The following is a 17,463-nucleotide window of genomic DNA, read 5'->3' as shown; positions in this document are numbered from 1 at the left end:
TGTTTCATCTTAGATATCTAACAATGTCAAAACTTACATGAGAAAAGAAATACTTTATTTCTGAATAGTTGCCGGAGAGAAAATAATTCTCTTTAGAATGTAAACTTTGGAACTGGTAATTTTTAAGACCCCAACAAACACACTGATGGTTATTGATAGTTCAGTCAGTTGAACAGACTAAATGTTTCTACTGTTAGTCATTCCTGTGGAAATGATCTTAGCCACAGAAATATACTAATAAAATTGTCCTGACCAATTCAGAACGGTTTTTAAAATTACCCTCTTATGTGATCTATAATTAGTGAGATTAAGAAAATTAGCCTGTCAGCCTTGCAGATTAAATTTGAGCTTCTCTGCACTTTTTTCCTCCTGAAAGATGTTAAACCATGGATAAAATTTCTCATGTTTTCTCTAGGGATACAAAGCTAAGTTTGCAAACTTATGTGAGTTTAATTCCTTATGTCTGTTTGGAGTCTGTAGTTAAATGTTGCAGTGGTATGAAAAAAACACCCTACTTGTCTATGAAAATAAAAGCAAGGTAGCAAGACGGAGGACCAAAGCACAAAAGCATAGTGGAAGGTAGTTGAACAGCTGTGAGGTTCTCTGTGTTACAGGATACTCTCTTGTTTTTTGTTAGGAACAGCATATTTATTTTTTTTAAAGATTTTATTTATTTATTTGACAGAGACACAGTGAGAGAGAAAACACAAGCAGGGGGAGTGGGAGAGGGAGAAGCAGGCTTCCCGCCGAGCAGGGAGCCCCATGCGGGGCTCGATCCCAGGACCCTGGGACCATGACCTGAGCCTAAGGCAGACACTTAACGACCGAGCGACCCAGGCGCCCCAGGAACAGCATATTTAGACTATCAGCAGTTCACAGCCCTTTTCTGTGTCAGCATACATGATGGATGTATTTGCATGTTTGACCCATTCCCAGGGATATACCCAGCATTCTTAGAGGCTTTGGCATAGATAAGAGAGGCTGCAGGCTCTGCCTAGGACCCACTGTAACACAGCCTTTTTTTTTTTTTTCTTTTCCTCCCACAGACTTAGGGAGCACTATCTCACAGAACACCAAGGTTGAGAACCACTATGTTATTAAACTAAGCATAAAATTCATATTAGATCTGGAATTCATCTAGGAGTGATGGCTTTTATCAGTCTTCTTAACTGGGAGTTGGCTTATTGTGTGTTTCTTTGTGACTTAAGGAAAAAGGAAGTCTTTTTTATTTTTAAAGATTTATTTATTTGAGAAAGAGTGAGTGCAGGGGGGAGGGGCGGAGGGAGAGAGAAATCCAAGCAGTATGTGGAGCCCACACGGGTCTTGATATCACGATGCTTGAATTTCCCATGAGAGGAAGAGTAATAAGAGTTAATACACTCTTATATGTAACTCATATATCGGGGAAATTAAGTTATAGGAAAGGATAACATTTATTTTTATTTTTAAAATTTTAAAGTATTATCACAAGGTTTCTGTGAGGACTGTAAAGAGAGTATATTTCAGAGGTCAAGCCTTCAAAATTAAAGAATTTTTTTCCCAGGTGTAGGAATAGCATCGAGATCAGTTCAGTGTTTATATGTTTGAGTACTACTTTTTACAAGAGTAAAGAGCACTAGTTATTATGATTTTTAATTGGAAACTAGAAGTTAAACAAATCAATCTTTTCTACATTAGAGATTTTTTAAAAAGGTATAAAAATACAAAAAGTTTCTGAGATGTTGGGGACTTACAGTGGTTCTGATCTCACATTTTCCAATGCACTAAATATGTTCCTTTTGAAACAGATATCTTCCCTGGCTAATGAGCCTCTAAACCTGTCTTGCAAATATGTACTCTTGATCACAATCACAAGAGGAACCTAGTAAGAGTGTTCATTGTATTTGTTACCACCAGTACATTTGCAACTTTTGTACATTCTTTGATAGCCATATGTATTTTGTCTAAGCACACACGCACTCATACACACATGCTCACTCAGGGCATGTTAGGTATTGGTAACAGTTACTGAATTTTTTACCAAAGACTTAAAACTAATACTATTTTCTTACATAAAATATTAAGGGAGCATTGGCTGTAAACTTGGGCTTTCTGTTTTATCATATGCAAATTTAGAATAAAAATTAGAATTCGTTAAAAAATATGTAGAGAGACACATAAAAGGTTTTATACTAGCTCTTTTGTAGGTGCCAGACATACATTGTTGAAAACAGAGAAAGTGTCTGGTTGGGAGGGGTTGTTGAAGAGTGTTGGACAGAGAGTAGAATAAGATAAAACTTAAGGAGTAATATGTCTTGTGAAGAAAAGAAGATAGGGTAGTATGGCAGGAAGTGACTATAAGCAGTAGGGAGGTGTCCTTTTAGATGCTATGGTGATCAGGGAAGGCCATTTAGGAGGGTGGTATTTGAGTGTAGTGACACCAAAATATGATGGTAAGGCATAAGCTTTTGGGGATTTGAGGGAAGAGCTTTCTAGGCAGCAGGAACTGTGGCAGAGGTCTAAGTTGGGGTCTTTTGAGATAACAGAAAGATTAATATGACCAGGACAGAGTGAGCAAGTTAATCAGGAATGGGGTTTGTGACAATATATCAATTGAGACCATTGGTGAGCATACAAATTATTGCCACCTGCTTCGTTGTTATGCCCCAATAATTTCTTACATTCAGGCTTTCTAGCTTTTGAAATATGATTTCCTGTTTGAGGATTAGTATTTTACTTCTGTGGGAAAATACGTATCATGTTTAATTTCCTTTATTCATTTTATATGGTTGTATGATTCAGCAGCTTTGATAATAGGACCTCAGCTGAAGGTCTAGAGGACTTTATAAAAAATAAAACGAAATGTTAAATCTAGGACACAGAATATTCTGTGTGTAAAAATAGGTTAAATGAGAATAATATATTAAAGTGAGCCTTTTTAATTTTTCCTGTAATCTCCCTCCAAAGCTGTCAGGGCCCTGTGCCTAGTATTTATCTTAAGAGGCAGAGAAGGTTTCTTGCCACCCTTAGGAGAAACTTTGGTTAAGAGAGAGACATACTGTTAATTTTTCATATACTGAATCCCACATACATAATTTTAGAAATTAAAATATTGCCTTGGGGTGCCTGGGTCATTAAGCATCTGCCTTCGGCTCAGGTCATGACCTCAGGGTCCTTGGATCGAGTCCAATATCAGGCTCCCTCCTCTGCGGGAAGCCTGCTTCTCCCTTTCCCACTCCCCTTGCTTGTGTTCCCTCTCTCGCTGTGTCTCTCTCTGTCAAATAAATAAAAAATCTTAAAAAAAAAAAAAAGAAAAATATTGCCGTACATTTTACATTCATGAATTTGGGGAATATTTTCAAAGATTCTTTGTTTTCAATTTCTAAAGCATTAATACAGTTCAGTTTTTATTCTTGTAATTTCAAAATTACTCTAAATACATATAAAATAGTTCTTCCATTTTGAAAATACAGAGATTAGACGAAGAGACACTTTCTGTTTTGTTGGATTTGTCTTGAGAACATTACATCCACACAGTATATTTCTCTTAATAGCAGCAGACATGGTAACCCTGAAGTCTGTTTTCTTTCTTGTTACATTAGTTTTTAATTAAAGAAAACAACTAGTTGAAGGCAATTACTTTCTGTGAAATGTAATGAAGATTTATTTTGGAAGTGACCTTCACTTTATTAGCCAAAACAGTAATCAGAATTAATAGAATAATCAAATTATATACTAACTCATAAATCATCATGAATAGTGTTGTGAAAAGTTCAGCTATTAATGGGTCCCATTGTTTTGCACCTGTATTAAAAAAATTACAACTGCTGATTTCTACCTTGATAGGCACTGAAATTGCTTTTTAAAAGGCTATGTAGGATAGGGCTACCAGCCAAAAATTTTCACACTGTTAATTTATCTGTAATACAATTTGATGTACCAGGGCAAAGTTAAAATTGACTACAATGTTGGTTTGCTCTCTTTCAGTAAAATCTGACTAATCGGAAGCAGTACTCGATTAATTAAAATTCTGTTTGTTTGAATGTTGTTTGGGGTTAATGGCATCAGAGTTAGATTATACTCCAAATATACACAGTTATCTAAATAATGTGTTGGATAGTTGCTTTTGTGAATTTTCCTTGAGCTTGTTATAAACAAATAATTGAAGTGGCAGTTTAATATTTGAAACTTACAGAAAACGGCATATCTCATTATAGACTCAGTGCTTCATATTTCTGAGGAAGAATTTACATGGATTCCCATGTTCTTTTTAACTTTAATTACCGTGGGACAGTGGGAAATTCCCTTGCTGCTAAGCTTTGTATTTTTCATAGTTGTATGTATGGGAATAGTAGGTCTCCACCATTCATGTCAGATAGTTGATGATATTTAAAAACACGGTCTAACCATAGCTTTGTGTAGTCAAGCATTACACTTTGTGAGAGCCTATTAAAAGAAAGTGAATTTTGGAAAAAATCTAAGACTTTGTGAAGTTAGAAAGCAAGTTTTTTTTTTTTTAATTAATGTGCAGTATAATTATTTCATATATTTGAAAGTGACATTTTTTTCTCCTCTAATTTTACAAAAGAAAGACATATTCACAAGTGAGGAAATTTGTCTTTACTCTTATTTGGCAGACCCATATATTAATTTCACATTAATGACAATTGCTTATTTTTCAAATTTATATTTTCATTGTGTTAATTTCTTAACTCTATCAAATGTCTGAAAAGTATGAAGAGTATAAATGGTTAATAACTGAAGTATAACTGTTAGCATTTTAAGTAAGAGGAATTCAATGTTAGGTTTAAATTTTGATTTATCACTGGCTTTCATTTCATAGGTATTTTTTTAATCTTAAAAAAAAAAACTGGGATAAATCTAGATTCACAGGCTTTCGCAATATACCACTGTTACTTGTTACAACCCTACTTGTTTTCAGAAAAATAAATTGTGACCACCTCAGAGTAGCAAATACCTTTCTCTTTTCCCACATGTTCTATAGCTAATAAAATGTGTGGACACTCTTAAAATTGTACCAGTTCTATTAACATTTGCATTTTGCTGTCTTTGATTTCTTTTAGAAGATTCATATTTAAAATTTTAATGTATAACATCCCGAATAATAGTTGTTTAACATATAACACTCATGACAAGGCAAATAAAAATATCAAAAGAAAACTTACTGAACAACTGAGACATAGGGATTGCAATGCCAAATGTCTACAGGGATGAGGCAGGTCATAGGAAGTGAAGTGGGCTGGAAGAAGATGGTTGGAGCAGTAGAAACCATGGTGAGCTGTTGAGCACAGGATACATCTAAAAAGAGAAGTTGCTATGTGACCATAAGTCTTGATTGTAGGCCTAGTGTTGCCAGATTTTCTCTTTAAAAGAAGACAGAGATCCAGATTGTTTATGCCAAAGTAACTTTTTTCTTTTAAACTGAGGTCATACAAAATTTATCTACAAGCAGATTTATCTCATGGATGTCTAGTTGGGAACTCCTTGCTATAGGTAAATGACAATTTTTATTTGTACATGTCAGAGGATGATATCTTTCACCAAATTGAGGTTTTAAAAAAATGTATTATAACCATTTGAAAATGCCCTTCATTATATCACTCATAGTTAGCAACTATGGTATGTAGTGAATTTATGCCATATCCATATAACCTCAGAAGTCTAGATTTGGATTTTGAGTTACTCTATAAATTGAGCATCCTTTAAGGAAACCACAAGCATTCCAGTGGCATTTTTCTTCTCACAAATCAACAGCCTAGTAATTCTGGGATTAACCTTTGATTCTGTCTAACTACGATGTTATTTCTTCTGTTTTTATTTATTTGAGAGGGAAAGAGAGAGTGAGCAAGTAAACAAGCAGGGGCAGAGGGAGAGGGAGAAGCAGACTCACCAGGGAGCCTGATATGGGGCTTGATCCCAGGACCCTGCGATTGTGACCTGAGCCAAAGGCAGCTGCTCAACCAAGTGAGCCACCTAGGCGCTCCGCTTCTCAGTTTCTTAGAGTTATGCTTTCCTCAGTTTCTATTCTTCTGCCATGGTCAGGACTATAATTGCTAGGTGCTCTCCTGCTCCCACTATCTGCCTCCTTCATCAAACCAACATGGCAATTCCAGTGGCATTCTCTTGTCTGTCACATCAAATGCAAACACTTCTAGTTACCTTTTAGCCCCATTTTGTAGTAGTTTTATCCTTCAGCTCCTTCCTGTCATTCCCCAGTTTGTGCATCCATTTTATTTATTTATTTATAAAGATTTTATTTATTTATTTGAGAGAGAGTGAAAGCGAGAGAAATCACAGAGGGAGAGGGAGAAGCAGACTCGCCGCTGAGCGGAGAGTCCAATGTGAGGCTCAATCCCAGGACCCTGAGATCATGACCTGAGCCGAAAGCAGACGCTTAACCAACTGAGCCACCAGGTGCCGCAGTTTGTACATCCATTTAATTACTCCAGTGTCTATGCACACTCTCACCTTTCTGCATTTTCTCATTACTTTTCTACCTTTTAGGATCTGTTCCCACCCCCAACAGTCTGGTCTGTTCCTCTTCAAGGATTGACACAGGCCTAGCCATCAGATCTTCTTTCACTACACCTGACTGCTAGAAGCTATATGCTTTTAGGCAAGTGATTTACCTTCTCTGAAATTGGTCTAGCTGTTTTAAAGGTTTCCTCTACTTTTGACATTCTGTAACTCTTCTTCCAACACATGTTGACCTCTTCTTTCAATTCCCTTGTAATACTTCTAGTCTACCACAAAATAAATTCTTTATTTTTTTTCAGTTGTTACGCTTAATACTATAATTTTTCTCATTTATCTAACAGAGGGCTAAGTCTGTGCATCTACTGTGAAACTAGCATAGTACAGTGGCTAGTTGGTTGATTTGAGCAATTTCAGTTTTATACGTAGCCCTAGGTGACTCATGTTCCAGGTTAGTACCATTAGCCTTTGAATTGAGAACGCTTGCAGGTCTTTCCTAGGATTTGCCTAACACAAATGACTATCCTTTGTTTTATTTTACTGTATGAATTGATACATACCATCCAATGGGGAAAAAGTGAATGTATTGGTGACTGAAGGGACCTGGGGCACTTCTTTGTGTGAACCAATTCAGTTTAAAATAAGATAGTCAGTCCTGAGCAGGGATTTGGTTTGGGGGTATGGAGAAGGTATAGAGGGTATATAGTTTAAAGAAGGAGCCCAGGAATCACAGAGGGATAAGGCTATTTGACCTGACAGTCAATTTTTTAATAAATAGCCAAAGGAGAAAATTATTGGACATGTAATCCACAGGAAGAAAGAATATGGTTTTTGTGAGGTAATTATACATCAGCCATCTGACCAAGGTTCTTTGAGAGGGGTAAATAAGGTGGGAACAAGGAGGAGTCAGTGAACATTTAGATTTTCAAAAAGCCTTTAATAGATTTTATACCAAACACTGCTTTAAAAATGTCCTCCTACCATGGGGTTGGGGATAATGTTTAGTCATGCATAGAGATCTAGTTTAAACACAGAAAAAAAGGAATGGGTGGATTCAGTGAACTCCTCCTTGCATGGGGAGATTTTTACAGTAGGCTTCCTTTTGTTTGTTTTTTTTAACATTTTTATAAATGATTGTGGACAGTCAGCATAGTAACTCTCAGCTGCTTCCCAATTTGTAATTGACACTGAGGGCTATTGTAGATAGTAAAATATCGAACTGAAGAGTATTCGCTGAAGGATTGTTTCATAAGGTTATGTGGGAAGGCAGGAAAATGGCATAAGTGACTGTAACTCTAGATGGATCCTCCCATATTTTTCAACCCATGAAAAGTTCTAGGAGTTGTTATGTAGGGATCTCAGAAAACATTAGCTTTGGGTATTCTTGTGTCTGCATTAAGAAAAACCCACACTATATAGGACATAGTCATGAAGGACATTACAAATAAAAGTATATTACTGTCTTTATTTAAAATTGATGCTTATTTACCTGTGTTATTTGTACAATTTGAGTTTTGAAGACTAGGTAGCAAAATGGGTCAATGATTTAAATAAGAATTATTAATATAAGAAATGATTATATCATGTACAGAATGTCAAAGCAGAGAAAGAGGCAGAGAAAGGATGTTAGCCCAAAGAAATCCAGAGCCTAAATAGATTTACTACTATAGACTTCTTTTTTTTTTTTTTTAAGATTTTATTTATTTATTTGACAGAGAGAGAGACAGTGAGAGAGGGAACACAAGCAGAAGAGGAGTGGGAGAGGGAGAAGCAGGCTTCCCACCAAGCAGGGAGCCTGATGCGGGGCTCGATCCCAGGACCCTGAGATCATGATCTGAGCCAAAGGCAGAAGCTTAACGACTGAGCCACCCAGGCGCCCCACTACTATAGACTTCTTTGCTACATCTTAAAAGTTTGAACCAAGGGCTTCCTTTTGAATTTGAAAGATGTCTTTTTAAATGAATTTGCTTAAGTAGATATGTGGCAGATTAAAAAGAAAATGAAGCTGCTAGTCTGTGTATTCAGACTAAAAATTTCAGTTTTATTAAAAGCTTAGTTTAGGGGCGCCTGGGTGGCTCAGTCGTTAAACGTCTGCCTTCGGCTCAGGTCATGATCCTCGGGGTCCTGGGATCGAGCCCCCTGCTCTGCGGGGAGCCTGCTTCTCCCTCTCCCACTCCCCCTGCTTGTGTTCCCTCTCTCGCTGTGTCTGTCAAATAAATAAAATCTTTAAAAAAAAAAAAACACCTTAGTTTAAATTATGTTTAAAGAGTAGTTAGGGGACATTAGTGCTTTCCCATCAAAAGCTCCATTGATGTCATTGCAATAGGCTGTATTGGAGAATCGTTGAGTTGACATGGTGTTTCTGGTTTGCATACAAACCAGGGAGCTATTCTACACATGATGTGTAGATACAGAGCCTAGGTTGTGACCCAAGCATATAAATTGACCTCCAGTATTTTTGGAAGGCTTAATTTTTTTTTAATACTGAATGATGAATTTTTAATTTTTTAAAATTCCAGTATAATTAACATACAGTATAATATTAGTTTGAAGTGTACAGTGTAGTGATTCACCAATTCTACACATTACTCAGTGCTCATCATGGTAAGTATATTCTTAATCCCCTTCACTTATTTCACCCATCCCCCCAAAGACAAGAGAACTAGTGGAAAAAAAGACTGAATGATGACTTGTATTCTATAATTTATATTCTGAGTCCCTGGTGCAATTATTAATACAGATCTGTTTCTGTCATATAATACATAGTTTTATTGTGACTTTTCCTATAGAAGGTTAATTTAAGGACAGCTGGGAAAGCTGAAAAAAAATGAATACATCATCTACAGCATGTCACCAAGAACAGAGGAAGCTAGATATATGGCTAAGAGCTATAAAATAGAGGCAGTTTCTGGGTGAGTTTTCTGAAGGCTATGTATTCCTTTTGGCAGCTTTTTCTAAGTTGAGCATGATGATTATGCCTTTCAAGAATGATGGCAATGCCTAAAGGGCAATCCATTCTGTTCACAACTTTTTCATGAGTGTGAAATTTGCATCAAAAGCCCCATTGGACTTAGATACTTGTGACATATAATTTCTTGAATTAGCAGCAGTGCTCTGTCCTTACAGGTACGTGGTAACTTTTTGAAGGCCTGAAACTAATCTGTTCCTGGTACCCTCCTATCTAGATATTTGTACCCAGAGTATTAAGTAATGAACGGCCAGGATAGATACAGTGGTTGTTGAGGTTGGTAATAATTAGCTGGCTCTAATAATCACACCCTAGGTGGAAGAGAAGTGTTTCTGCAGAATCCTTCAAAGCTCTACCTGTACAGGGAGATTATATCAGGCTTGAACAGTTAAATTTGATTGTTAAACATTTCAGAGGGGAGACTGCTCTCATGAATATCTGAATTACCTTAAACTTGTCTTCAGGAGGACATCTCCCTGCTACATCCAGTCCATCAGCAATTCTTGTCAGCTTTATGTCTCAAATTGTCTCCAGTGTCTCCATTTCATCTCCATTGCCACTACCCTGCTTCAAGTTGCCATCATCTCTAACTTGGTCTACTGCAAACATAACTGGCCTCCTCTCTTCCACTCTTGCCCCATTGACAATTCTCTACACAGCAGCCAAGCTCATCTTTTAAAAAAATATAAATCTGATCTAGTAATTCCACTACTAGGTATTTACCCAAACACTGTGAAAACATTAATTCAAAAAGATACAGCACCCTTATGTTTATTCAGCATTATTTACACTAGCCAAATTATGGAAGCAGCCCAAATGTCCATCGATAGATGAATAAGATATGGTGTGTGTGTGTGTGTGTACGTACACACTGTGTGTACACACACCCCCCCCCCAACATGGATGGATCTAGAAAGTATAATGCTAAGTGAAATAAGTCAGGCAGAGAAAGACAAATACCATATGATTTCACTCGTGGAATTTAAGAAAATAAATAAAATAAAAACAAAAAAGACTCAGAGAGAAGAAACTGGTGTTTACCAGAGGTGAGGTAGGTGGGGAGGTACATGAAATAGGTGAAGGGGATTAAGAGTACATTTAATATGATGAGCCTTGAGTAATGTATAGAATTGGTGAATTGCTGTATTGTACACCTGAAACTAATATAACATTGTATGGTAGCTATACTGGAATTAACATTTTTTAAAGTTAAAAAAAAGATATAGTCCATGGTCTCTGTGCAGACGCAAGTCAGGGTCCGGGTTTGCATTCAAACTGATCTGGACTGGCAGGAGGTCTTGTCAGGGCAGTGGCTATGGCTTGAGGGGTAGTTTTGATTTCTGTTTGCCTGAGTTATGAGATAAGCTGGCAAGAAGAGCTTAAGGAAAAATGTGAGACAAAGGTTGGTGAGTACAAGCAGGTGGGCAGTAAAGGTCAGCTCTTAGGATCTAGCTGGTAACAAAACCACGGAGAGAACAAATGCCACCATTGTGAGCAACACATGTTTTCCCTAACAGGCATGACTGGAATGAAAAAAAAAAAAAAAAGCCACTGAGAAGGAGTATAAAAAACATATATACATATGCAGGTGTACACTTTTGCAGTTGTGTAGATTTATGGTAGATATCAAGTAATTCTTCCCAAGAGCACAAAACACACCCTGTTCTCGTTTAAAATGAATAGGAAATTTGTTGGATTCTGACAGTGTCTGATCATTGGACTTCTTCCTTTATGACATCCACACAAGTCGTGTGCTCGCTTCCCCAAGATGGCGGTTATGGTTATAGATGGTTATGGCTTAGAAGTGGCCACAGGGAATGGGTGGCGGCTCCACCTAGGGATTACTGAGGTCGTGTTTGTGGAAGATGTAGATTCCTTCATGAAACAGCATGGGAATGAGACTGCAGATACAGTAATAAAGAAGCTGTATGAACAGTACCAGAAGTAAAAGTTTATGGAACTCAAACCTTGCTCAAAAGAAAAGGAGGCTAGAAGGCCAGATTCCTGAAATTAAGCAGACTTTAGAAATTCTAAAATACATGCAGAAGAAAAAAGAGTCCACCAGTTCACTGGAGACCAGATTCTTACTGGCGGTAACCTGTATTGCAAAGCTTCAATTTCTCCTACTGATAAAGTGTGTCTGTGGTTGGAGACTAATGTAATGCTTGAATATGGCATTGATGAAGCTCAGGCATTGTTGGAAAAGAATTTGTTGACTGCCACGGAGAATCTTGATTACCACAGAAGTCAGTATGGCCAGGGTTTACAATTGGGATATAAAAAGAAGAAACGAAGATGATTCTACCAAGAACAAAGGATAATGCTGGCAATTAAAAATGTGGTTCAGGCGCCTGGGTGGCTCAGTTGGTTAAGCGTCTGCCTTCGGCTCAGGTCATGATCCCAGGGTCCTGGGATCGAGCCCCACATCGGGCTCCCTGCTCCACGGGAAGCCTGCTACTCCCTCTCCCACTCCCCCTGCTTGTGTTCCTGCTCTCGTGCTCTCTCTGTCAAATAAATATGTGGTTCAGTTTTCCAAACATGTTATTTTAAATACCCCAAAGTTTATCCCTAAATGTTGACATGACTTTGATTTTTTTTTTTTTAACAGCAGGAACAACAATTAAAACTTAAAAAAAAAAAAGATAAACACTTTATTATAAAAACAAAATTAGTTTCAAATATTTTATGAAATTAGCAGTATTTTCATTTTTTTTTATTTCCAACAAAGTAAGTCTACTTTCATCTTTTTTGGTTTTTCATAAAAAAAGTCTTAGCTAAAATGGCTGAGGTATGCTATGGAAGCTGAATTCTGGACACTTTTCTTTATTGGCTGATGTTACTTTCACTTGATTTGGTTAAACCAATGTAGAGGTAGGAAAAACAGTTGAAATATTTCCAAACTTTTCTTTAGTACATTTGAAGCTTTATGGCTCTCTGTTGCTGTTGTTTGTCATATTTATATAAATGGATTTTCATTAATTACTGTTTAGCCAATAACGATTATAATATTCTGTGCTTTTCAAGAAATGGTAATTTGCGTCCCTAAACAGTAAGAGGGCTATCGAGATCCCTTTTTCTTACCCCATAGAAGTGCACAGTGTCTTTGCAATGCCAACATAAGGGAGATCTTGGCCAACATGAAATAACAAAATTCTTTAACCACTCAAAACTCTTGGCTAAGGCAATTTTGTATTTCTTAGCAGTTCTCCAAAGCAGCTGAACAAGAATATTAAGATAAATATAAATCTGCAGTGGTTGAAAAGATTTGTGAGCTTTTTTATTCATGATAAAACCTCATAGAGTAGAAAAATTCCTGTGGAAAGCCTTTGGTACAGTGGCTAGCATTGGGTGACACAGATTCTGATAAAAACAAATATATTATTCCATCTCCATGTAGTACAACATAGACTCGTACAATGTTTTGTATTTGTATTTCATGATACTAAAACATTGAAGTTAAAAAAAATAACATCCAGGGTGCCTGGGTGGCTCAGTCGTTGGGCATCTGCCTTCGGCTCGGGTCATGGTCCCAGGGTCCTGGGATCGAGCCCCACATCGGGCTTCCTGCTCAGCGGGGAGCCTGCTTCTCCCTCTCCCACTCCCCCTGCTTGTGTTCCCTCCCTCGCCGTGTCTCTCTCTGTCAAATAAATAAATAAAACATTAAAAAAAAAATAACATCCACACAAACCAATCCTAAACATTCTTTACATTCTTGTGTTCCTTCTATGTAGTATATGTCCACTACTGTTAAATCGTGTTGAAAACCAGGTAATTTGTTGATGGCTTACTAAAATAAACAGTTAAAGATGCCTCTATTGCATCTTATATTTAAATACATTTTTCAGAGGCCTCATTTACCCTAAAACTTAATAGAAATTAATTTTCAAACAAAGGGATACTTAATATATACTAAAGTAGCAATGTATTTCATAAATAGTGTAATATATAATGAAAGGAGGTCTTTGTAAAAAAAATACATTTAATTTTAGTTAAGTGGATTTCTCAGGCTTTTGTTAATACCATAATAGTCTATGGCATGATATTTTATGATTTTTTTAACTTTATACAGCTTCTGATTCTGAACTTGATCCCCTTGCTTTTCTTGGAATGTGGGAAGATATTTAAAATTTTTTTTTCCTGAGTGGGGGGGGTTGGGGTGTGTGTGTGTGTATGTGTGTGTGTAAAAACATGGACCAGTATGACTGAAATGAAAAACTCTGTAGGTCAGTCAGTTGGTTATCGCTCATCTATAGCTGCTTACAAGGAAGTTGGAAACACTGATGCTGCTACTCAGGTAACAGATCCCCAGGCAGATGAGAATGCTGATTGTGTGATTCACATTTTTAACTTGATTGTCCATTTTGGGACTTAACCTAATTTAGCCTATTTTTGGTGGGCCAGTAATATTTCATGTGAATGTGGCCTCTTTCAGTATCAACAGGAAATTGATGGTGAAGGTTGGACTGATTATCTCAGTCACATCAATTTCCCTAAATTGGTATTCCCCTACCAACAACAGGGGTTAGAATACCACCTGGGAAATGTATCTAAACAGTCTAATAGATGATTTTTTTCTAATCCTCTGTGGGATCTGTCGAGTGCAGTGTCTCAAATAGTACCAGGTATACCAGACAATTAATAAATATCATTCTGTAACTTGGTATGTGACTGGTGAACAAGATTAGCAAGAAGGGAGAATATCTTGTAGCAGGTGCCCTGGGTAAAACTTGCAATCTAAGGGTTTTTAAGCACGTGAAATTTTGCTTGCATGCTCTAATGTGCCATTTCTTATATTCTAAATTTCTCAATGGAAAAAAAACCCTGATCTATGCCGTCCTATACCAGAATGAATTACTACCTAACCTCACCTATCCTAACTAGCTTGGTCATGTTCAGTAAAATGAATTAAACTTAGAAAGATAATAGTATTATGCCATACTTGGTGAATGTCACTTATCTCTACTATTTATATTTTTCATTATAATCTGGTTATGAAATATTCCAAGAATGCTCCAGGAAGTACATAGAATAATATAAAGGTCACCATGTAGCCATTCACAGTTTTGTCAAATCTTAACATTTTGCCATATTTGTTCTCAATATATTTTTTTAAGAAACTGAACAATTGAAACTTCCATTGTAACTTTTACTCCCTCTCTTCCCAGAGATAACTACTATCCTGAATTTGGTGTTTATAATTCCTTTAAATGTTTCTGCACTTGTACTACATATTTGCATATGAAGTTTTGAAACTTTTTATAAATGACATCACTCTGAATATATTCTTCCCCAATTTGCTATTACCACTCAATTTTTATGTTTTTGCCATTTATCCATGTTGATAGATGGGAATGTAGTTCATTCATTTAAATTGCTTATAGTATTCCATTATACAATGTGAGAGGTTAAGCCAACTGTGCAGTTAGAGGATGCAGTCCCCGTAAGACTGTCCTTACTTCAGCTACCCAACCCCATTTGTTGTGTCTGTTAATCCTCACTCAGGCTAAGGTATGTTTCTTCATGTATAATTTTAGATTATAAACATATCTTAAGGGGATTCTGTCTGTGGCTCTTTCATGTGGCTTCATGTCGCTCCAGAAAGTTTTAGCAATTGCTTCCACCAAGTCTCCAGAGGTACTACTGACCCAGAGCCACTTTTCTTTCATGGTGTTTTATTGGTTAAGCGCTTCTTGGATCATGTAGTATAATTTCAAACCCCCGACCTGTGTGAGGACAGACCACTGGTTATAAATACAGAGGTATAATCTTCTCCACCCAGGGCTTTGGATAAAACCATTTTTCTTTTCTCCCTTTTGTGGTTAAGTGGGTTTTCACTGAAGTGTAGTCCTTTAAGGATCCAGACATTATGAGAGAATATCTCATTTTCTACTCCCTGCCTTACTTGGATCTTAAGGACTCTCCTGTCTCTACGTAAGCATTAAAACCCAAGCCCTTAGTTTCATGAGATAGGCAAACTCCTTAGAACTTCTGCAGCATTAACTCATGTGCTTACTGTTCTAGTTTTCAGTTCCCAGTGTAGTTTTTGCTTACTTTTAAGGTAAGCAAAATATCCAGGGGTCTCCCAGAGTCTTCCCTGCTTGTTTCCTCCTTAAGACTTCTCTGTGGCCACTTTTTTTTTTTTTTTTTAATTTTACAGAGAGAGAGACACACAGAGCAAACTTACATGAGTGGGGGAGGGGCAGAGGGAGAGGAGAGAGAATCTCAGGCATACTCCCTGCTGAGCACAGAGCCTGACTCCGTTCAGTTCCCAACCATGAGATCATGATGTGAGCCAAAATCAAGAGTCAGATGCTTAACCAGCTAAGCCACCCAGGTGCCCCTCTGGGGTCATTTCTGTTGGGGGTCTCAGACATTACCTCTTGAGGCTATTTGTAGTTAGTAGGTGGTTTGGGGGAATAGCTGAGCTTTAGGGATACTTTTGGCTTGATCATAATTCTAGGCTTGCACATTGTATTATTAGTACTGGTACCTCTTGCTGCATCAAAATATTACTAATCTTACTTCTGAGGGATTCTTAATACCATGACAGAGAAAATAATAAGTTATCAAAATTCTTTTTCTGTAAGATCACTTATTAAATGGAAGATATTTCAAAGAAAATAATGCTACCTTAATTTTCAACTCAAGAATCCTAATTCACGCTTTCTATTCTCTTCCTAGGATGTGTGCAGTGTTTGGTGGAATCTATTGTCTTCGCCATTCAGTACAGTGCCTTGTTGTGGACAAAGAATCCAGAAAGTAAGGATGATATGTTACGTTCCTATAGTTGCACCCCAAGCACAGGTGAAAGATGCTAAAGTCAATTTAAAAAAAAATGATTCTTCAAAGATCCTCCTTGGTATTAATATCATATCAACCTTGATTAAAAGTAATTTGTATTTAGATCCTCCAGAACAAAGAAAGTGAGTTCAGAATATAGAAACTAAATTAATTTCCCTGCAATATAACTATAGCTCCTGATCATCCAAGCTTGGAAGACAAATCATTTCAGCTGCCGGGGGTGGGTAGTGAGTGATGTTAGTTTTCCTTGTGGCCTTACCTCCTCTAATTGATTTTTATCAGATGACAACAAAGCCCTCTGTTATTGCATTTTTAAAAATGGAGCTCACCTAAAGACTCATGAGATTAATCTCTGATGATAATACATGTCACTCCCAAGAGAAAAAACATTTTAATGACTTTTTAGGTAGATTGTTGTCATAAACTATGCTACCCTGTTATCTGAGGATAAATTCTTATACAATCATACTAGGCCTGCAGACTGGTTTAGGTTTGAAATAAGAATGTACCTGCTTTTAGAAAATGCCAAGCACTATCTATTTATGTCTATGTTTTTATGTTTCAATTATATTTTTCTAGGATTTATTATTTAGTTACTAAGATACACCCTTGTCTGAATTACACTAAGTAGTAGTCTTTGATTTCTGTGTTTAAATTAAAACTGGATTAAGTTTTAGGAGCTGTTTAAATTACTATGTATTTTTCTTTCTAGTTACGTGTTGTTAAGCATCTAACCTATATCTCTAATATGACTATTTTTAGGGGTATATAAAGAAATGGTATTGTTCAGACCATAAAATACTTTAATATCGTGAACTGGAAGCTTAAAAATAGAAAATTTAAGCTGTTTTATTTTACAGTAATTTTGTATAGTCTAAGCGGCATAATTTCTTATAGACTAATTATAACACGAAAAGCTGGTATTTTGAGATATGGTGGAGAAAAATTCAAGTCTAGAACATGTAATATTTAGGCAGTGAATTTGACTTAGAAAGTAATTCTCTAGTATAAGATAATATAAACACACAGTTTAAAGGCTTGTATGTAAAGTACTTTTAGCACCTTGATGCAAAGGTACCACATAAATGAAAAATGATAATGTATAGTGAAAAATCTTTGAAGGCCCAGGATATTCATATACTGGGTCATGAATAACTCTGTGGAGGTTCATGAAGGAATTGTTGTTTTTAAGCCTCTTAGAGTCATTTTTCCTTATATAG

General features: G+C 36.6%; 1 protein-coding gene and 1 pseudogene across 3 annotated transcripts in view; both read left to right on the top strand.

Moving 5' to 3' along the window:
• The window catches only part of CHM (CHM Rab escort protein), a 206,492-nt gene that overhangs the window by 106,639 nt on the left and 82,390 nt on the right, over positions 1 to 17,463 (top strand). For all 3 annotated transcript variants that reach the window (XM_035028821.1, XM_035028822.1, XM_035028823.1), the window contains exon 9: positions 16,124 to 16,201. In XM_035028821.1, coding sequence (XP_034884712.1) covers positions 16,124 to 16,201 — 78 coding nt within the window. The remainder of the gene's footprint in view (positions 1 to 16,123; positions 16,202 to 17,463) is intronic.
• LOC118026073 lies at positions 10,593 to 11,863 on the top strand (annotated as a pseudogene).

Source organism: Mirounga leonina, unplaced genomic scaffold (genome assembly GCF_011800145.1).
Source record: "Mirounga leonina isolate KUSES-001 unplaced genomic scaffold, KU_Mleo_1.0 Mir_204, whole genome shotgun sequence".
Classification (NCBI taxonomy): Eukaryota; Metazoa; Chordata; class Mammalia; order Carnivora; family Phocidae; genus Mirounga; species Mirounga leonina.
This window is presented reverse-complemented; position numbering and strand designations above follow the sequence as displayed.